Source organism: Talpa europaea (genome assembly GCF_964194135.1).
Source record: "Talpa europaea genome assembly, chromosome: X".
Classification (NCBI taxonomy): domain Eukaryota; kingdom Metazoa; phylum Chordata; class Mammalia; order Eulipotyphla; family Talpidae; genus Talpa; species Talpa europaea.
The window spans coordinates 9,802,714-9,825,689 of NC_140081.1; the positions used below are offsets into that span (position 1 = coordinate 9,802,714).

At 45.9% G+C, this 22,976-nt stretch overlaps 1 protein-coding gene across 4 annotated transcripts in view; it reads right to left on the bottom strand.

Moving 5' to 3' along the window:
* The window catches only part of MAP7D2 (MAP7 domain containing 2), a gene marked incomplete at both ends in the record, with an annotated part of 76,354 nt that overhangs the window by 5,832 nt on the left and 47,546 nt on the right, over positions 1-22,976 (bottom strand). Inside the window, 8 exons of one of the 4 annotated variants that reach the window (XM_084259161.1) lie at positions 362-466; positions 1,211-1,436; positions 4,327-4,459; positions 4,867-5,135; positions 13,135-13,262; positions 15,870-16,024; positions 19,151-19,273; positions 21,670-21,780. In XM_084259161.1, coding sequence (XP_084115287.1) covers positions 362-466; positions 1,211-1,436; positions 4,327-4,459; positions 4,867-5,135; positions 13,135-13,262; positions 15,870-16,024; positions 19,151-19,273; positions 21,670-21,780 — 1,250 coding nt within the window. The remainder of the gene's footprint in view (positions 1-361; positions 467-1,210; positions 1,437-4,326; positions 4,460-4,866; positions 5,136-13,134; positions 13,263-15,869; positions 16,025-19,150; positions 19,274-21,669; positions 21,781-22,976) is intronic. The other 3 variants (XM_084259163.1, XM_084259162.1, XM_084259164.1) reach the window with 3 other exon arrangements.

A 22,976-nucleotide genomic window follows, 5' to 3' on the forward strand; every position in this document is an offset into this window, starting at 1 on the left:
AATGTCTCAGATCTATGGTTTGCTTTCAAGCATTGGTCTTATAGTTTGTCTTTGTCTGATTCTTTGTTTGGTTTCTCTCTGATCCACATATAAGTGAAACCATCCAGTATTTATCTTTCTCCTTCTGGCTTATTTCACTTAAATAATCCCTTCCAGTTGGTAGGTGGGACTTTTTAACACTCTTCTTATAGTAACTGATAGAAGAGATGATAGAAAACTAGCAAAGATATAGACGATCTGAACTGGACTGTCAATGAACTTGACCTTAGCAATAATTCTAAGATGGCTCCACCCAACAATTTCAGAATTGTTGGATTCACTTCCTTTTCCTGCCTCATCCCAAGTCTTCCTTGGCCCATACCTTCTTCCTTTCCAGTCGCTCCTGCTCAATCTGCAGCATGATCTGTTCTCTTTCTCGACGCATCTGTTTAGCTGCCTCCTGGGCCTTGGCTTCTGCTGCTTCCTTCTGATAGAAACAGATAAACCAAGACAGAGACTTTAAGCTCAGAAAACACTAAACAACTCTGGGGTTTGCACATTTGTTTGCCTCATCATCCCTGGTAGATGTGCTCCAATATCCAACCCAGATTTAGCGTGCTCTAGACACAGTACACATGGCTGGGACTCACTCATCTCCCTGTCCCACCATGCAGATCACCTGCAAATAGTTCCCATAAGTGGTCACAGTCTTTGTGTGTCTCAGGGCAGTCTCTGATCATGAAGTGTGCATGTAGACAGGAGTTGCAGGAAGTTAATTTCCCAAGGAGTGACCTTCAACCATGAGGAATAGGAGTTGGCAGATGAGTAACCTAGTTTCCACACCCCTCAGAGGGGCAATCCTAAGGCATGTTCCATAGTCTCTTAGTCCCAGACGGTGTGGGTTTTAGGTGCCCACACTAGCCCACCCATCAGTGTACTTACACTGACTTTCCCCTCATCCTACCCCCACCCAAGATCCGGGACATTCTCCCAAGTGAGCTACTGGTACCCAAATTCTTATACCATGGTCTGCCTTTGGGGAAACCCAAAGTGATATACAGGGAATACTACCAATTTTCATTTTCAGTGCCCAAACTAACTCATATTTAATGACCATTCAAGTGAATTTAAGGAAAAATCTCAAGTAAATATTTAAGTCATTAAAATGTATCTGATTTTACCCAATATTAACTAAGTCCTCAAGGAGCCCAACTTAAGATTCATGCAGTACCTGCTTTTCAATCATGGCTTTTTCTTGATTTTCCTTCTCTTGCTTTTCCTTCTCTTGCTCTTCTTTCAACAATAACTCTTCCTTGGCCTTCTGCTTGGCCTCCTCTTCTACCTTATTTTTCTCTTCCTCTTCCTGCGGCTTCTTTTCTTCTTCCTGCTTATGGGTTTCCTTTTCTAGGTGAACTCTTTCCTCTTCTGCCTTTCGTTGCAATTCCTCTCTCTCCAGCCTGTTGAGAACATAACTGTTAGAAGCCAACAACATGCTCAAAAAGCAAACTTGGGAAAATAACTCATCTTTCCTAGAAATCCATTCTAGCCGGTACATTTACATAAAAAAATAATTAACCAGGGCTGAGTTTAATCTGTGTTATACAATGAGTAACGATGTATTGATTTGTGAACATACCGTAACAAAGACATGTATGTTCCCTAGTCAATCTACAAATGACCACATCTTATTTAATGATATTTCCTTAAACACTAAGCAGAAAAAGTATTTAAAGCCAACTTACACAAGAAAACACTACACATGTCTACTGGCCACAACTATGCCAGTCAGCGATTTAGGAGCAGCAACTACGAGCTAAAAAGTTGACTTTGGGTTCTATTGGTATGTGACTTCTGAAAGCTCCAAGTTGAAAAAAATACTTAACGGAAATGAATAGAAATGTGACCTTTTTTAAAAAAAGGTTTATGCATATAAAAACTAGGGTGTTGGCCAGAGATGGGGGGCAGGAATTCACCAGAGACAGAGTGGGGAACAGAACAGGCAGATCCACTGAAATACACTGCTAAGCGGAGCAGTGGGTGAGACAAGAGAGGTCTGTTGCACCATGTTGGGTAAGTATCTACCTGGTCGGGAATTGAACTCATGTTGCAGTGGGTGGCAATAGCTTGATAGCGCTGTGTCTTTAACCCCTGTGCCACCAGGGAGGCCCCTGAAATGTAACATTTTTTTTTTAAAGACTTATTTATTTATACCAGCACTGGGTACAGTCAGAAGCACGGGAGGGTGAGAGAATTCACCAGAGCTAGAATAGAACAGGCAGACGAACGAAATACACTGCTGAGGGGAGCAGTGGGCGCAGTAGGAGAGGTCTGTACACCATGTGGGACCCTCCCTGGTGGCCGGGGATCGAACCGGCACTGCAGAAGCTGCGGGCAGCTTTGCAGCCCAGCGCTCAACCACTGCGCCACCAGGGGAGGCCCTGAAATGTAACATTTTAATACAGAAATTCAAGCATCTAGTTCCCATTTATTTTTGGCAATCTTTACAAATCTATCTTTTTTAAGATTTATTTATTTATGCATACAAGAGCTGGGGTACAGGCCAGAGGTATGGGGGGGGGTGAGAGGATTCACCAGAGACAGAGTCAGGCTGACTGAGTGAAATACACTGCTGAGGAGAGCAGCGCCATGTGGGTTGCTCCCTGGCTGGCCGGGAATCCAACTCATGCTGCAGAGGCTATGGATTGCTTCATAGTGTGGTGCTTAACTCCTTGCACTACCAGGGAGGCCCTACAAATCTATTTTAGCTTTTATTATTGGCTATGTGAAAATTAAATGGTATTTAGACATTTTTTATTCACAGATGAATGGTTTGTGATGTGATGATAAAGAGCTCTAAGCAGTGAGGGAAAAACCTGTTTCTACATTGCTGATGTTTTTCCTGTGCATGTGTGCGTCACTTTCCCCCTCCATGAAAAGTCATGAGCACCTACTCATCTTGCAGTGTGTAGCTGACTGGCAGTGTGACACCGGGGCATGACTGACACTGCATGCTGACTCTTGTGTGGACAGTGGGGAGCTTTGGTCTGGCTACGTGACCTTGCCGTGGGGGCCACCTAACTTGACTATCAACTGAGGAAATAAAGATGGAGTAGAATCCATTCTTCCAGGAGCTGGACTCTGAAGGAAACGTGAAAGGGAGGTGGCTGGAAAGTAAAGAACTTCATCTGCCTACGCTCACAGCAGCAACCATGTCGCTCACCTACATAGGGCCTGCAATTAACAAAGCCTGTCATTTGAGGTCCTGTGATTTATGTTCATCTCCCCAACCTCCCTTCACACACCCAAAGCAGCTCAGACCACTCAAAGGAAAGATCTGTCGCTGCTGACAAGAGGCTGGAGGTAAGAAAGTAATCAAAGAACTCCAGAATCTAAAGACAGGATCAGCCAGACTTAGCCTCCTCCATACCTTTTTAAAAAGAATAGATCAGTAAACCTGTAATCAGAGACCACAAAAGAGCTGTCAAGGTCACTTACGGATCAAAAACATTCCATTATTTATTACTCTACAGTCAGTGCTGGTCTGGAAGTGCTACAGCAGGCTTGCTTTCCATCACATCAATTCTCTAAACAGCACTGGATTGCACTCTGATTATCCTAAAAGCTCCCTTTATCAATTTAATGATAAAATCTACCATGTCCTTCAACACCCCCTCTTCTCAAAAAAAATCAGAAAAGGCAGAACTGTCTGTATTCTGACCAAGTGTCCTGGCAGGAACACGACAAGGCTCTCAGACTGAACAAGCCCGTGTGGCAGCACAAGCCTTCCAGGCCTGTGCACCTTTACTGGATGATTCTGACACCCCAAAGTGTAAGGGCACTGCCATGACATCCTCTGTCGTGCTCCAGGTGGGAGTCCCTGTACCTGGTTCCTTGTGGATGATGAGGTTGGCATCCACACTGTTGAGGGCCTCTGCCCACCTTCCTCTCTCTCATTTGAGGGTGTGAGTTAGGGTAATTTGGGGGAAAAAAACACAATTTAGGAACCAGAATCAAGACAGCTACATCCACAATCCCTGTAGCTTCAGGGAGAAGCTAGAAGCAAAGCTCAAACTCCCGTGACTGCTCTACAAGGCCCGGTCAGTCCAAGAGGAACAGGGGCTGCCAGGAACACTGACGCAGGAGCCACGTGGTTGCAGGTCCCACGAGGGGAACGCAGGCCCACCACTGTCCACCACACCTAACAGAAGTTGCAGCCTCCTCAACACTGCAAGCACACCAGACTTCAGCCAAAGTTGTACTGATACTCAAATTGCAGAAAGGTGCATTACTCTTGGTACCAAAGCCTTTTTTACACGAGACCATGACGAAACGCCGCACGCCCCATACCTATCTCGTTCTTGCTTCCCCAGCCGCTCCTGCTCCTCCTGCTCCTTCTGCAGTCGAGCTTGGCGTCTCTTTTCAGCCAGGATCTTCGAAGCCTCCTCTGCATCGGTGGTGCCTGCTGGGGGCTTCCCTGAGGCTGCACGAGAGGAAGAGATCAAGAGAAACTGAACAGCGGCTGCGCTCCCACGGCTGCCCCCAGCTGGGTGAACTCCCCGTGTCTCTCATTGAAGCTTAAAAGGCTAAAGCAAGCCCCTCTCCATAGAAGTGCAGATGCTGGCTGGCTGCAGCTCAGCACCCCGATACCCCAGCCTCCAGAGCTATGAATGGCGTCGGCCTCTAAGTCTCCTCCTCCAGTGGACCCTCCAGGGACCAAGGGGAAAGAGTCAGGAGCAAAGCGCAAGCCCACGAAAGTAGCAGAAGGGCATGAAGCTGTGCCAGGGAATAAACCCCCCTACCCCCAGCACAAGACTCCCACACGGGTCAGGTTAGAGGGAGAACCACCTGGGAAGGCCAGCCCAGGCCAGTGCTGGCAGGAGGCCCTACCTGCACCGCTCTCAGCCTTTGCTCCTGTGGCCGCGTGCTTCTCCGTGACGTGCTTGTCTGCCACGTGCTTCTCAGGGGTCTCCTCTCCAGGCGGGCTGAGCGCCTGCGGGCCCACGGTGCCCTCCCTTTCCTTGTTGCTCTTCTCCTTCTCAGCTTTCTTCTTGGGAGTCTCTTGGTTGGGAAAGGCTGGGCTGCGGTATTTCCCCGGAGATCCCAGGTATGGTGGCTTCACATTCTTTGGAGACTGTGGATATGCTTTTGCAGTTGTCCTGAGAAACCAAAATACGTCACAAGATAATGACTTGGCTAGGCCACAGAACTCTCTGTTCCTAAGGTGCCGGGGTCCAAATTGTGCAATAATTTTGTCCTTCACGGAGAACAAATGTAAGAATTGGCACACCCTTAAAAGCCCCTGAGATACAATCACCCAAACATGTATCCGTAAGTGGGCCTGGCGGGCGGGACGGGGTCTTAGGAAGCCCATCTGGTGACACCATGTCCTAATTTCACTCAAGTCTGTGACCGCCCAAGGACGGGGTGGTAGGCACTCCCACGTCCTCTTTTGACAGCAACACCAGGGCTGGACCTGGCTTCAGTATATGACGACGGACAAACTGGCTCCCTTTTCTCTTTTTTTTTGTTGTGGAAAAACCCATGTGACATAACCACTTTTCAGTGCACAGTTCAGCGGCATTAAGTCCATCACTCACGGTGGCGCAGCCATCACCACCACCGTCTCCAGCATTCTGGCCCCGATGAACTCAACTCCCTACTCTGACCTCCCCAAGCCTCTGGAAACCGCTCTTCTGCGTCCTGCCTCTAGACAGACTGTCCTGCGTACGTCATGTAAGTGAGGTCATACAGTATCTGTCCCTTTGTGTCTGGCTTACTTCACTCAGCGTGACTCTCAAGGGGTCCCAGTTCCTTTACAGTTTTTAACTCCAGTTTATTGAGTAGTATACGCGACACCTGGGTCCTCCGTATCTGCTGAGGTACCCGGTCAGTCAAGGGGTAGGGAAGGGGGTGTCTTTTTGGCATTTAAGGTTTAAAAGACTCCTTCTTGACTATTGGTAAGACACAAAAGCTGAGGATGAGCCCATTTCTACCCCATTGGTGAGAAACCCACCACTTAGTTTAAATGCAGGAGCTTTTCGGGCCTCCCCTGGTGGCGCAGCGGTTGAGCGCTGGGCTGCGAGGCTGCCCGCAGCCTCTGCAGCGCCGGTTTGTTCCCCGGCCAACTGCAAGGGTCCCACAAAAAAAGAAAAAAAAAAAAACTCAAATACAGGAGCTTTTCTGTCTGGGCAGAGGGTCCGAGACCTTGCTTCTGGTAAGGCTGGCTATTGACAACATAGATAACTTAGCTTCAGATGCTGAGGTTAGCCAGAGGTTTACACAGGGATTCGGCATTTACACTGAGATCCTGTAAGAACATAATCTGTACGTAAATTACAAACTGTCACCCTCAATCCCATAGTGGGTTGAACCATATGAAAATAACATTCAAATGCTTTTGATCTATAAAAACAGCAATATAAATAGCCACTCGGGCTAATATTAAAGGTCAGTTTCTCACCAGAGGCTTAAAAAGTCACCTAATCAGATCCTGATGGTAAGGAAAAAAATATGATCAACTTGGTCTCGAGCCAGAAAATAATCCTCAAGTAGCAGGTGGCTGAGAAAGATGCAGGTCAGCTTTCCAACGACGCGCTCCTGTTTACAGGCCCGCTCCTGGTGCTGGCCACGGCAGGTGAGAGTGATGGAAACACGCTCTCCCCCAAAGCATTCCTACCTTCATGCATAAAGTAGGAATTCCTGGCACTGGAAAGACTGGCAAAACATCACCTGCTCCTCGCCCTCACCCTTATCCCCCTCCCCAAGGAGTGAGTATGCGTTTGCTGATTGGTGAGACTGGGCCAAGGGGCTGGGCACAGGCAGTCCAGTCTTCAGGTTCTCTTTCTGGGCGCTGCCTGCGTGAGCCCACACTCTGAGTGATACTGAGTTCTGCCTAGAGATGGACTCTGCCCCGGGGGCCTGCAATGAGCTAGCGCCTCTACTCATGAAAGGGTCACTGGATGCAGTGCCCTTCTGCAGGCATGGCAGCCACCAGGATGGTCCCCAGGGCTGGATTAGGAGGAGTGGGTAAGAAGCCTGAACTGACTGCAGGTCCAATCCACTCCCCTGGTCCTGCCTGAGCAGCCAGAAGCCAGTATCTGCACCCCAACAACTCCTGGGTCTGGTTTAAACAGCTCACTATGAGAGAAGAACGGCATGTGATGAAGTCACCCCCTCAGTCACTGTGCTCAGAGCCTGCGGAGGGAAATTCAGGGCAGAATTACTGTCCTAAGAAGAGGCTGCACTCGCCAGGAGGTTCTGACAGCCTCAGGCTGGCAAGTCCTAAGCAGGCTTGCTTCAACTTACTTCAACAGGTCAGGCGGGGGTTCTGTTCACACCACAGAATGTGAGGTTCTATTTTAAAGAAACCAGGCCAGTTACCCATGAACACACATCTAAAAATAATTTCTACCTGAGAAGGGTGGATTACTTGGAATAAAACTCGATCTATTAAGCAGCTTATTTATACTTCCCTATCCAGTCCCTGCCCAATAAACAGAATAAATCAGTAAAAATTCTCTCTCTCTCTCTCTCTCTCTCTCTCTCTCTCACACACACACACACACACACATACATGACCTCCAAATTGGAAAGTTATAGGCAAGTCAAAGATTTTTTTTTTTTTTTTACAGTGAGTGACCAAAACACAGACTAGGATCTTAAAGTTCCTGATTTTATCTCCTTATCTGTGGAATTTTCTGTTTATGCTGCACTACTGCCTCCCTTCCTGGATACAGCACCCTGCCAGGTGCCTGTAAGGACTGCTCAGCATAGGCGTGGTGGCCCAGGTAATATTGGTTTGACAGGTCCAACGTACTGGCCAGACCTGCTCACACTATTACAAGCCAAATAAAGTCTAGCAAAGCTACTTCCACCCTGCCCCCACCCTGATTTTTTAGAAAGAAGTGTCTTGGCTGATGAGAAAAATTAAACACAAACTAAACAAGAGCTTTAGTTTGAAATACCTTCTTGTCTAATAAGAATCTATTTGGTCACCACAATAACCTAGGAGGTGAGAAATTATGATTATTGGGGGGTGGGGGGCGGGAGGGGAGGGATTGGGGTCAGAATGGGGGGGTGCAATTGTATGGGGAATATAAAAATAAAATTTATTATTAAAAAAAAAGAAATTATGATTATATTTCAGGTAAGAAAACCAAAGTCCAAAGTGCTTAAATGACCTTTCCCAAGGAGATATTATTTTTTAAAAAAGATTTATTTTTTATTTATACAATAGCTGAGGCAAAGGCCAGAGTTGCAGGAGGGTGAGAGGATTCACCAGAGACAGAGCGGGGAGCAGAACAGGCAGACAAACCAAAAGCACTGCTGAAGGGAGCAGCGGGCAAGAGAGCAGAGGCCCGCCGCACCATGTGGGAATCTCCCTGGCTGGCCGGGAATCGAACCCACGCTGCAGAGGCTGCAGACAGCCTCACAGCGCTGTGCTCAACCCGCTGTGCCACCAGGGAGGCCCTCCCCAGGAGATGTTAATAGATTAGATCCAAGTCATTTGACTCTTCCTGTTGCTTTTTTACAGTTTTTCCACTTGGAGTTTTAAAAGTCCAATACTGCCAAGGACTTAAAACCTCAGAAATGGGATTCACAAGTTTTGTTGGTAGAGATAGGCCTTCCTGGTGCATAAGGCTGGACTAGACTATCTGTTGAGATTCCACGACCCACAGGAAATATAAACACCTCTGTAAGAAAAGCCACAAGAATAACTCTGGGGAGAGGGCGGCCATGCTTCTGAACCTGAGTTTTCTGCAGAGCAGAACCCCAAAGGACTTTTCTCCTCCATATCCTGGGATGTAGTTGTTTTCTCCAAAGCCTTTCCACTCCAGACGCAGAGATCAGTCTGCTTGTGGGAGGGGAGGCGTCTGTGGCAGCATCAGCATAGCTCGGCTAACATTATAAAAAGTCTGTTTATGGTCCCAGTGGATTGCTTCCCAGGAAGAAAAAGAGCAGTCTTATACCAGAAGAGCCTGTGGGTACCACCTTAACCCCTGTCACCACCGCCAGGGACGAAAACAGCCGACCTCAAGGCCTCCTGACATGATACACCAGGAAGACGCCAACAACCCTCCTATGGAATTCCGGTCCAAGATGTACAAGCTGGATCTAATCATAAGGAAACAACAGACCAATCCAAACTGAAGCACAGTCCTGAAAATAAAACTGCCTTGTGCTTCTCATAAAGATCAAGGTCTTGAAGAAGAAATGCTGCAGCACTAGACGACGAGATGACGAAATGCAACTTAGGACCTCAGGTCAGATCCTGGACCAGGAAAAAATGCTCTAGGGGCCCTCAATGGGAGAGCTGGCACCCACAGACAGTAACCCTATCATACCCAACTTAAATTTTCTGATATTCACAACTGTGCTGTGGTTATTCAAAAGAACGTCTCCATTCTTAGGGGAAAAGGGCTACAATGCCTGCAACTCACTCTCCAATGGTTCTGGGAAAAATCTGTGCATTGCGGGGTAGGGGATCGATGGAGAGTTAGTGGGTGATCGATGGAGAGTTAGTGGGGGATGGGAAAGACGATGCAAATATGGATAAAATGTTAGCAGGATTAAAAGGCATGTAGGGATTCTTCTAGTTTTGCAGTATCTTCTGTAGCACTGAAATGATTTCAAAATAACAAGGTTTAAAAAAAATCAGTTGAAACAAACAATCCTCTAGCAAACCTGAAAAACACAGGACTACAGACTGGGCATGTGTGTAAACATGGCTGTGAAGATGGGGCACAACATTTTCAATTCTCCTTTTTGGGAAAAATTTCAAGTAGGAATGTGAAAGACTATTTGGGCATGATGGTGACAGCAAAACAACAGTTAAACTGCCGTGCAGGGAGCCCTGGTTCACAGCAGGTGCTCACCTGTAGGTAGGGGCTGCCACACCACACCTTACCCAGAGAAGCCCCTGGGAGTGGTACCCGGTAACGATCAATTAAATGTCCTCAACCACCAGAAGGGGTGGTTGGCTCCAGGAACCTCCCATGAGCCTGTGGTATTGAGTGGGGGTGACATATTGTGGCAATTTTATTTTAACTTGTCTCCTAACAGGACTTTCCGTTTTGCACTTGTGTCAATTTTGTTTCCAATGGCCTAAAAAGTAAAATTAACTTAGGCTCCTGGCACAAAAATGATCTCAGGTACTTACTATCTCTGGAAGGGATTCTCTTTGGCAAACTGTACTTCCCAGTGATGGCCCCAATTTTATCTCTTCCTGCCCACATAATCTTTTGACTTTCTCTCTCCATCCCAATCAATCTGGGTTGGGCCAGCTGCTTTGACTAATAAAATACCGCAGAGAAGAAACTCAGGCATGGTCCTTAACGGGCCTGGCAGCTCCCACTACCTATCCAAGGAGACAGTCACTCTAGGGGACACGCCCTCTTGGAACCTGGTTGCCAAACTGAGACACTTCCATCACAGAGAGGCTACATGCTGGAATTCTACTCTGAAAGCCTCGGCTAAGCCCTAGCAGCAGCCAGAATCAACTGCTAGTCGGACAAATCGGGCCTCCTTGGAGGCCCAGCCCTAGGTTGGAACTGCAGCTCGTTAACATTAGACCTTATGTAACTGCATAGAAGACCCTCAAGTGTCCCTCCTCTGGCCAGCCCCAGCCTACCCACTGAGCAAGCAAACAAAAGACCCCAAGAAAGACCCTCTCAGTAAGTCCGACTCACACAGCTGTGACAATCTGTAATAAACTTGTTTTAAATCACTAAATTTGGGGAAGTTTGTTACAGTACCACGCATAAAAACATTCTCTGTCATCATGACCAAACTGCGGTAGAATATACTAATATTTCCAAGAAACTGAAACCCAGTAGAGCACAATTCACACTGAAGAACTGGGTGGACAGGCAGCACTGAAACACAGAGACAGGCTGGGTAAATCCACTTGGCCACACTTGATTTCCTCTCTCTAGGTTACAGGAGTTAAGCTATGCTCCATCCACATCTTTGAGAGTGTTGCTGAAGCTAGTTTTCTAAAACCCATACAAGTACCTGACAATGCAAATAATTACAATTAACTTGAACGCTTAAAAGAGCAATGCCATTAACATGCACAGCCGCCAACAGTGGCTTAACTTATCTGAGATGTGGGGGGAATACAATGGGCTGTCAGAGCCATTCCTCACATGACTGTCTGGGTTTTTGAATGAGAGTTCAAGGGAACTCACCCAGTCTCTGTTCAAAGCTAAGTCACTTCCAGCACACTTTAAAGATCACACAGTTGGTCTACACAGAGGGAAGGTGGAACATGCCACTTTGGGGGTTATTTTCTATGTGACACCATTTTAAAGACTTAACTGATTCTTTTTCATTGTTTTTTTGGTCACAACTGAGTATACAAAAGAATACTTACAAGGTACAAAAGGGATGACAAATGATACAAGTGTTCACCCACCAACTAGTCCAAAAGAAAGACATCATATAACATTTCCTTCAACATCATTTCACTATAAGGTTGATGAGCAAGAAAGAATCCTGGCTAGTGTTGAGCTGTTATAGAGCAACCCCGATATTAAACGGGTTCCTGGCTGTGGGTCCTCACCCGCGCGCTTTAAAGGGACTTATGAATACTCTACTACAGACACACGCAAAAGGGTTAATAAAAGGTTTATTTACAAGAGAAAAGGAAATAAGGAAAATGTACAACTCAGGGAGAAAATAGGGAAATAAAGTCTTTAATGCGTCCTACCCGATCCGACAACCTGGAAACCCAAAATCACTCTCAGAGCTGGCCGGATGCTGCGAGCTGGCGGAGAGCCAAAAATGGAGACCCCCCCCCCCCAAAGCCCACGTGTCTGCCTTTTGTATCCACCTGGCTGCTTAACCCCACCCTCAGGTCCCAGCCACCTTCCCTTTGGTGGGGATGGGATTTGGAGTTCCCAGTGTCTTTGGCTTTGACCTGGGGTGGGGGTGGAGTCCACAAAGCCTATATGGAATTTGCTTTGGGACATCCTTTTCCCCCTAACAGAACCAAAGGATGTTATTTGGGGACCTGGTTCTGTTACAGATCAATGGCTTAAATTCTCAGTTTTCAAGAACCTACTTATGACATTAAATGGAGCCTTACTATAATCACCTGAGAAGGGAGGGCTAAGAATTAAAATAAAGACAAAGGCCTTAAGGTCCATCTACTACATTTAGAGTTTGCAAGAGAGCAATGCCATAACCAAAGACACGCAATACTAGCACAGAAAGGATGCAATGAACTAAAAAACAAAACAAAACAAGATGCCATTAATGCAGCAATGTACTATAGAAGGTTCTTCCTTATGGAAGACATATATCAAGAACAGGTTATTAGCTGTCTATAAAAACCATTGCAATCTCTGAACAAAATAACACTGAAAAAGTCTGTTACAAAGCAAGTAATTAGTTAATGTTATTCTGAAATATTTTAAACAAATTTCCAAGTGTTCCATAAATTTGTGTTTTATCTTATGTTCTCTGAATCAAATGACACACTAAACAAAGTTTATATGATTCTTTCTACATAAAGATTTCCCTACTTCCCCAAGGTAAGTCATATTTCTCTTTTCTCTCAGTACTACTAAATTTTTTTCCATTTTCTTGCTGGATTGAGTTATCTGCTGAATCATTCCAGTCATTTACTATCAGTAAAATATTTTAGTGGCTTTAGACAGTGTTCAAGCAGTTATCGTAAATCTGTTTCCCAATTAAATGGTTTCATTGGTGAGCTTAGCCACTTCTTAAAAAGAAAAAATGCACACACACGCACACTAAAAAAAATACTCCTGATGGTGACAAGTTATTATTGCCACTCTGACAGGCAATGGGGGGGGGGAGGGGGAGAAGTGAGTAAAGGCACCCACCCACGATGCACCCATTCCACTCTAGGTGCAGTTGAAGGAAAATGCCAGAAAAGCAAAATGGACTTGGATGAGATAAGGAGAAAAAGTCAGATGGATCATCTGGCTAAGTAAGAATCTGTATTTACCTGGCAATAAATCCCTCAAGAACCCACTATTTATCCAGAAGATGTTGAGAGTTAAGGGGTAACTTGAAGTCCAGCACCCCTGTGCCTAGTAGAGAAGCAGCCGGCACACCGCCAACCCAGAGACTCCCCAGACACTTAGAATTGTCCAACTGTGGCAAAGTTACGCGTAATATGCTTACTTGGATGTCACGGGAGAAGACGACCTCTTAGAAACACCTCCTGGGAAGTCGCATCTTCTCAGAGGGGACCCCAGGCCCACACTGGGAACAGAAGTTGTTGTTCGCTGCCCCTTCTTTGCCTTCTGTGTCTGTAAGAGACACAGAATAGGACAGAGATGGCCCATGACTAGCAGAACTTCTACAGTTTCTAGAAATACCCCCTATGGAAGTGATGCAGTTTTCTTTCAAAAGGAGGCATATGAAGATGTAGTGCTTCACACCATTGGAATCTCTGCAAGGACACACTATGAGGTCATCATATTTAGGTCACCCAGTTTCAGAAAAAAAAAACAACTTTAATCTCAAAATGCAAAGGTTTTCTTGCAAAGAACTAACAACCAAATCATTATGGTCCTGGACACATGGAAATTGGAGAGTACAAAAACATACCATCACCACAAAAAAATTTCAGGTGAGTGCAAATGTGGTTCTTTTCCACGTCTGATTAACAGCCGAGCAGCCAGCCATAGGCCCCAGTGGTGTCCTTGGGGACTGCAACAGCAGGAGAGCCTGTCTTCCCCTTCACCTCTCTCGGCAGGTGGCCCACACCTCAGTGCTCCACAAGGGTAGTTTCCTTCTCTTCCTATGGCACTTTTCTAAGTTTTTTTTTTTAATTTTATAGAGGCATGTTTATTTATTTATGTATTTATTTTTATTTGCTTGTTTTGTTTATACATGCACTGGGTACAGTCAGAAGCGCGGGAGGGTGAGAGAATTCACCAGAGCCAGAGCGGGGAGCAGAGCAGGCAGAAGGACCGAAGTACACTGCTGAGGGGAGCAGCGGGCGGCAGGAGAGGTCTGCGCGCCATGTGGGACCCTCCTCTGGTGGCCGGGGAGCAGCCGGGGATCGAACCGGTGCCGCAGAGGCTGCAGGCAGGTTCGCAAACCAGCGCTCAACCGCTGCGCCACCGGGGAGGCCCCCTATGGCACTTTTCTGCCGCAAATCTACCTTTGTGCCCCACATCCAGAAGATGTTGAGTGTTAACTCGAAGTCCAGCCCCATTCCACAGTAATGCATTGTACAGTAAAACCTAAGGGCCTGAAACAATCACTGCTTCTATGAGGGTCACACTGGAATGAAAATATTAATATGGTGTCATAAAAAAATGCCCCATAGTACATAGCACATGACATAATACAGTTACATGGTGGTTTTAAAACAAATCCACACATCATCTGCAGCTCCTCCTTTTGACGGGTGGAACTCACTTCTGCTCCCATGTTTGTTGTTGGTCTTAGACTTACTTTTACCAAACTGCATGTGGCAGAAGTGATGGCACATGTGGGAGATGGGCTAGAAGAGGCGCTGCAGTGCGCCCCTTGCTCCTTTTCCTGGATCTCTCATTGGGGGGAGACGAGCTGCCATGTCATGTGGTCACTTAAGCGGCTCTATGGAGAGGTCCACATAGTAAGGAAGTAAGGCCTCTTGTCGACAGCCATGTGAGTGAGCTGTCCTGGAAGAGCCCCAGCCAAGCTTTCAGAGGTCTGCAGCTCTGGCTGCCATCTTGACCCACCCACATGAGAGACCCTGAACCAGAACCAGCCAGCTAAGCCATCCTCAATTCCTGACCCAGTGTACCAGGTAATGTTTTTTTATCAGTTCTATACTTTAGGGTAATATGTTATGGAGCAATGAAAACAAGCAAAAGTGGTGTGGTATGTATAATTTCTAAATAATTGTATTCAATGTGGCTACCTCCTCAACATCTGTTTCACTGATGCCCTCAAGAATGTTTAAAGGCGGGGCCTCCCCGGTGGCGCAGCGGTTGAGCGCTGGGTTGCGAAGCTGCCCGCGGCCTCTGCGGCGCCGGTTCAATCCCCGGCTGCTCCCCGACCACCGGAGGAGGGTCCCACATGGCGCACAGACCTCTCCTGCCGCCCGCTGCTCCCGTCAGCAGTATACTTCGGTCCTTCTGCCTGCTCTGCTCCTCGCTCTGGCTCTGGTGAATTCTCTCACCCTCCTGCGCTTCTGACTGTATCCAGTGCTTGTATAAATAAATAAATAAATCTTTAAAAAAAAAAAAAAAAAAGAATGTTTAAAGGCTACTGCTGTGGATGAAGGCTGACCTGGAAGCTTAGATCTAGTTGCCTGGAGGCAAGACTAGCCCAGAATTAGACATCCTTAAAGAAGCAGAGAGAGGCCCCTCAGAACATTCCTTTTGCCTTCTGTCCTCTGGAAAGCAGGCTACAATGACGATAGGGATTTGCTCCAAGGCACTAAGATTTGGGAGGGTGTAAAAAGTTAAGTGACTTCTGAAGGTTAGGTTAAATGTTTTTTTTTTTTTTTAAGATTTATTTATTTATTTATACAAGCATTGGGTACAGTCAGAAGCGCAGGAGGGTGAGAGAATTCACCAGAGCCAGAGCGGGGAACAGAGCAGGCAGAAGGACCGAAGTACACTGCTGAGGGGAGCAGCGGGCGGCAGGAGAGGTCTGCGCGCCATGTGGGACCCTCGTCCGGTGGCCGGGGAGCAGCCGGGGATCGAACCGGCACTGCAGAGGCTGCGGGCAGCTTCGCAACCCAGCGCTCAACCACTGCGCCACCAGGGAGGCCCAGGTTAGGTTAAATGTTAAACCAAATCCACCCCTTGAGCTGTCCATGGAGACTGATGGAAACAGACCCCGGTCGCGCACAGAAGTAATTCCAGTGTCAGGTAAACCAGTCCCCAGGGGTGAATGAGTGGATTTAAACCTACCGGAGAGGACTCTGCTCCTGCGGGGGCTCCTTTCCCAGCATCTCCTCCACCAGATGAAGATGGAGCCTTCTTTTTCTCCGGGTTCCGAATGGGAGAAGACTTGTAGGAAGATTTAAGAGAGCCAGCAGGAGCTACACGAGGACAGGCATGGAATACTAGAGAGTTACAGCGTAAAAACCAGAAAGACAGGGAACACAGATGGCAAAAGTAAAGGGAGCAGGGAGTTGGGAAGAACACATTTCTGTTAACATGTGGAATGCAATCCACATTCTCCAAATACTGCCATATTTTTCCTAGAGTATGCAGAATGGCCCCTGTCCTGAAAGACTCCCATATTCAATGCTCCAGAATCCAGTTCATTTTAGGGGTGCAAAGTCTAGGCTATGGAGTGAGCCAGCCCAAGCACTGCCACCTCATGTCTGCATCACCTTGGGCAGGTTACTTAACCTTGCTAAACATCAATTTCCTTGCACAAAAAAAGAGTTAACAGAGCAGACCTGACTGCGGTATGTGGAAAGGCCTGCTTATAAGGGTGGCCCGTGGCTGGCATCTGGGACTCAGTTCTCAGGGGGGTTCCCTTCATGAACTGATGAGTGTCGAACCCGCAAGCTATGTGGTCTATACTGAATGCCTGCTTCCTTCTGAGAGTCTGGAATGTGGGTATGTGCCCAGCAGCGGATGTCAACCCCCTAGTAAAGACCCTGGGCACTGGGTCTCTAATGAGCTTTCACAGGTGTTGTCACAGTTCATGGCTGGGGAGATTGAGCAGTCCGACGTGACAGAGGAGCTTGGACACCTGCATCAGGCACTCCATGGTCTTGGCCTGTGTGCCAATTCCCCTTGCTGATTGTGCCAGGCAGCCTTCTGCTATGACACATTGCAACCATGAGTATCACCAGATGCTCAGTCCTCTGAGTCTTCCTAGTGAATCTAACCTCTGGGGACTCTTGAGATCCCTCATTCAACTGGTGTGAGAAGCAGGAATCATGAGGAGATTTCTGCTTGGTAGCCTTTTGCTATAATAAATAAGAGCTTTGAGGGGAAACCTGCACTCCTATGTTCACTGCAGCACTATTTACAATAGGTAAGATATGGAAACAACCTAAATGCCCCCAAATAGATGACTGGGTCAAGAAGATGTGGTCTATACAAACACAATGGAATACTATTCAACAATCAAAAAAGAAACTCATGCCATTTGCAGCAACATGGCTGGAGCTAGAAGGGATTATGGTCAGTGACATAAGTCAGAAGGAAAAAGAAAAATATCAGATGGTTTCATTTATAGGAGGACTATAGGGGAACCGTACATGGGATCAGGAAAAAACCCCCACAAAACTAGGAGGCAAACAATAAATTGGAGACATTCAGCAGGGGAGGGGGAGGGATCCAAACAAGAGCGGGAAGAGCATGAGAGACTAGGGTGAAGGTTTGCAGGTGTCTTGGTGGCGGGAATTTTATGGGGATTACACCTGAGAGGAAAAAAATCAAACAATGTACAAAAATAAACAACAATGTAAAAAAATATATAAATAAAAATTAAACAAAAAACCAGATCGTTGAGTCCTCCAAGAGAATGACTGATCCTGGAGATGTTCTTGGGGACCTCCTGTCATATTGCTTATTCTCAAAATGGAGAGTCTTCTGTTTTCCCAGGAATGTTTGGTTTATTTAAGATATAATACACACAACCACAAATTCACCCTTTCAGGGCGTAAAGTTTAGTGGCTGTTAGCATTTTCACAAAGGTATGCAACCACAACTACAGTGTAATTCTAGAACATTTTCAATACCCCCCAAAGAAACCCAGTACCCATTAAGCATTCTCTTTCCTTCTCCCCTCCCTGGTTGTCAGCAGCCACTAATTTACTGTCTCTATAATCTTGCCTATTCCAGACACGCCACATAACTGGAATCGTACTATTTGTAACACTTTGTGTCTGGCTTCTTTCAGAGGATGTTTTCAAGCTTAATCACGCTGCAGCAGGTTTCAGTAATTCATCCACTTCTAGAGCTGAACACACCCCCCTTTAGGGATATACTGCATCTTTTATCCATTTATCTGTTGACGGACACTGGGGTGCTTCCACCTCGTGGTTAAGGTGAGTAATGCTGCTCGGCACACCTGTACTGGTTTTTGTCTGAATGGATGTTTTCAATTTCCTTGAGTGCAAGTGCTGGGTGATGAGGTAACTTAATGTTTAACTTTCTGAGGAACTTTCGAGGCCATTTTCCAGAGTGCCTCATTTCACATTCCCACCAGCAATGTATGAAGGATATAATTTCTCCAAATCCTCGCCGACACTGAGCAATTTCCTTTTGATTTTAGCCATCCTAGTCAGTGTGAAGGGGCATGGCACTGTGGTTCTGTTTGCATTTCTCTAGTGACTAAGAATGTTGAACACCCGATCAGTGTTTATTGGCCATTTGTCTCTTTCTTTGCATAAAGAGTATATCGAATGGGAAACAGCTAGAACTGACAGAGGGTTTTATATATACATATATATGACACACACATATATATATGTGTCATCTCACTGAATACATTATCTTGGGAGCTGAGCGCAGACTGCCCTAACGTGGATGCATTTTCCTCAGTGTCACCAACTAAGCCTCTTTTACCCGAGTCACTGGCTGCTCAACCCTCATTAATTGTGCCATACAGATGTGACCCGCTTTGGTCAAGGAAGGGCTTTGATGCTGTGGGCTAGTGTTCCTCAGACTTCAGTGTGCAGTCTAGTGGGGTCTGAAAGTGCCTTCCTAACAAGCTTCCAGGTGATGCCAACAGACCACCCTTTGATTAGCAAGGCTCTAGATATTTGTTGAATCTTACTGTGCCAATTATCCCTCTCTCATCTAATCCTTGCGATAATTTTAAATAACTCCATTTTATAGATGAGGAAACTGAGGCTTAGAGAGGTTAATTAACTCAGTCAAAGCAGTAAGAGCTAGTAAGCAGTAGAGCTGGTTATGGGTCTCCAGAGACTGATTTACAGGCTACTCTGCCAAACCATCTATTTAAAAAGTGTCACAGCTCATGAAATGGATACTTTTTCTCATCCACACGCTCTTAGTCATAAAATAATTTACTCACCTCTGGGACAAAAGAAAAGAAACAGCAATAGCAAAACACTGCTGGGTAGAAAACAGTATTAACCATTGAAGACATTTCACAAAGCCAGCAAATGGGAAGCAAAACACAGAAATTCAGGAAAAACTCATAGGCCAACCAACACCGCTTTAGGCAATTTCCTCAGTGTCACCAAGTTGGCTGCGTTTACCTGAGTCACTGGCCTGCTCAGAGAGCAAGAGTGAACTTCTGTCTCTGGCTAGAGTAGCCTGTGTGGGCATCAATAGTCGCGAAACAAGAAAGGGCTCCGTGGGACTAAGGTGTGTGCGATGAGCTGAGGGATGGAATCAAATGAAAATTTAAAAAAGCAAAATTAAAACAAAATAAATGTTTCCAACAGCAGTGTATGATGCAAATTAACTTCCGAGTGGCAGAACAAAGGTGGGAAATAAAAATATTCTAGCAAGGGATGCTTTGTAGTTCATCATAGTGAAATGAAACAAATGCTGTGTCATTCAGAGTTTGGGAGAGTGCATTAATTCTACAGGGGTGCCCGGATTTATTCAATATGCTGCTACAGTATTATAGCACTATTTGTATCACTCCCACAGATTCAGTCCATCTCCTAAGATGGAATATGGATTCAGAAAACCACTACTCAACAAGTAGATCTAACACTGAAAAAAGATTACTTCTACAGACACACTATGGGGGGGGGGGGCAGGGATTGGGGTCAAAATAAGGGGGTTGCAATTGTATGGGGAATACAAAAATAAAATTAAAAAAGATTACTTCTACAAAACACTTGTTTTAGGTCAGTCCTTTGCTAAGAAATATTTCACAATACACTGATCTTGTTAATATGCATCCTTTCATGCTATTTCCACATAAACAAGGGCAGGAACTCCTAAGTAAAACTAAGAAACACAAAAATAAAAAAAACAGCCAACTGATTATCAGCTTTAATGGAAGCAGTTGCATTCATAATCTAAAATTTAATGATCATTATGTCATTTTGATGGTTCTGGAACATGCCATATGGTAATGAATTAACTTTTCCATTACTCTGTATTCTTTGGGTACCCATTAGCCAGTATAAAAATGGTTTGGGAATTAAAATTTTTTTAATTTACAATTCACACAAGCAGATAATTCAGTTGCCAACAATATATAACACAGAGATATTAATAAATGCAAATATGAATTTAACATCAATTTCTAACCTTGTGAATTAATGAAAGCATACAGAATATGCTCGCTAATGGAAGAGCTATAGAGTTAAAAGCATACAGCTCTTACTGAACTCAAGGTTTGCAGCACATACCCAAGACCCATATCAGAGATCAGCAGCACTGACACCTATGGGCATCTCTGACACACATGACAGACCTGTGCGCCGGAGGTGCAAGGTCAGTGTCAGTGAAGAACAACGAAGGCACGTTGGCTGCTACAGAGGCAAAAATGTCCTGTTTGCCTCTTGGCAATGAGCTGCTACATTAAATACAGTCATGTGGTGCTTAACAATGGGACTAACTTGCATGGTTAGGTGACTGTGTTGTTGTGTGAACACGTCTAGAGTGTAATGACACAAACCTACACCTACACGGCCCAGCGGGCTACACACCAAGGCTACATATAGGACTGGCGTCTATATTGGTCCACCATCGACAGAAACATTACAGGGTACGTGACTGAACTCCACTGGCACCTGACATTTCTTCAAAGATGCTTTAAAATACGCATTTTGGGCCTCCCCAGCGGCACAGCGGGTTGAACGCAGCGCTGTGAGGCTGTCTGCAGCCTCTGTTGCGCCGATTTGATTCCCGCCTGGCAGGGGAAATTCCCACATGGCGCAACAGACCTCTCCTGTCTCGCCCACTGCTCCCCTCAGCAGTGTATTTCGGACCTTCTGCCTGTTCTGTTTCCTGCTCTGTCTCTGGTGGATTCTCTCACCCTCCCGCACCTCTGGTCTGTGCCCCAGTTCTTGTATACAAAAATAAATAAATCTAAAAAAAAAAAAAGATTATTGAAAAAAAATACGCATTTCATGCAGAGAGAGCTTTTTAGTCCTTCCTGAACCTACATACTGGGAACGGTATAAATCCAGACTTTCAGCGACTCCTGGGAGCCTCCATTAGAACACAGGCAGTTTTAAATCTATTTAGTTTCTGGACCTGGCACACAGGCTGTACATTTTCACCTCAAAGCAGTGTGCCAGGAAAGGCTGCCCTTCCTTCCCCCCCTTTAAAGACTCCATGTTAGTTCTAAACTTCTGTTTTCAAGACAGAGACAGGCAGGCCTACAAGCCAGGTAGTAGCGGGCTGCTTTTTTCACACACCCACATCTCCCACTGCCTTGGCCTCATCCACGCTGCTGTGTCTGGCTAATCAACTATATCACACCGACAACGGGGCAGCTGCTTTTTCAACCCTGGAATCTGCCCACCAGTCAATTCACTCTGGGGCAGGACCGCCCTGCACACACTGTGGAAAATGGAACCGTCTCCTTCAGAGTGGGGGGACATCGTTAATCCTGGCCCTGTGCAACAACAACCTGGCGCAAAGAGAGAGTCACTGTCCTGAGTTCTACCGGAGGCCCTGGGGCTCCCCCCTGGGGACCGCAAGGCTAGGCTCAGGTGGCAGTGGCTCAAGCAGGGCTTGCACACAGAAAGACGGGACAATAACATTGAGACACTCGCACTACAAAGACCAGGTCTACGCGTTCACTTGCCTCGGTCTGGGGAATAGGATATTGCCACGGTGGAGGAAGACAGGCGCTTACTCATGGGAGGCTCCATCTGCTTTGGCAAATTCATGGTTGATGTTGAAAGTTTGTCACATGCTGCAGAGAAACGCATTAAAGACATTGGTATCCACGCTACCGCAGGCCAAGAAACACACATCCCAAAGTGCTCTTCCTGTCCTCATCCACACGCCTCCTAAAGCAGGGGGCAGAGCACAGCGCTGCCACCATCCTGCCAGCTGCTGAGCTGAGCTGGACATGCCAGGCCACCGCGGCCATCAGCTAGGAGCAGGATCTTCTCTTCCATTTCTTGACTTTGTTCTTCTTGTCCAGTTCCAGGCTTCAACCTCGCTCAACTGTCTGACTACAGCAGGCTAACCCCACCAGCAAATCACCTCTCTCCCTGCGTCTAGGGATTTCTAGCACAGCCAGACCACAAGAAAACAAAGCCAACCTGGACTCAGAGACAAGAGTGACAGTGGAAAAGGCTCGACCGTCTGACTCAGACTTTTCCTGAAGGTTATCTATAGCTCAGGTTGGAGAGAGATGTAATTTGAATTTAGGGAGCTGTATTTAAAGCAGAAGAACCTTCACCAGTTGATGTCTTTCTCTTAACAAGAGGTGAGATCTCAAGGGCCCTTTCTCAAATGCTCTGACCATCCTATGGTTAGAATTTTAACATGTAGCCCTAGGTTTGGTGTTCTTAATTTCTGGACCTTGTTTTAGACCGGTCTCTTAAGGAAACCATGACGGCAAGCCACTCTGGAGCCTGAGGAAAAAGGAAAAATGTATGTGCTGGCTTTCAAAGAAGGAAACTCAGAAATATTTTCAACATCTACCCCTCTGTTCATCTTGTTTTCAAATGAGACTATTTCTTCTGATCACGTGGATGAGTCTAATTATTTTTTAATCAAGTCAAGCAAAACGAAAATTACAACTTGTTTTACTATAAATAATTTAAGCATGAAATGGGATTTAATATTTCTCAATTTTTCAGTATTTTAAAACTACTTTGATGTTCTGGAACAAAATCAAAGATTAGATGAAATTACATAAAATCATTTATATGGGAATACACATTTCCCCTTTTGCCTCAGGCGCTGATACGGCACACAGAGCAGTGGCCTTTAGAAATTCTATCATGGATGGCTCTGTATTCATTCTAATTTGTAAAAATATTATTTTACCTTGGTTACTGAAGTTCTGGGCACCCCCTAAAATTGTATGCCTGACTCAAGTAGTACACTTGCCTACTCTTGGCCTGGGTTATCCGTGCAATTCCCACAGGGTAATTA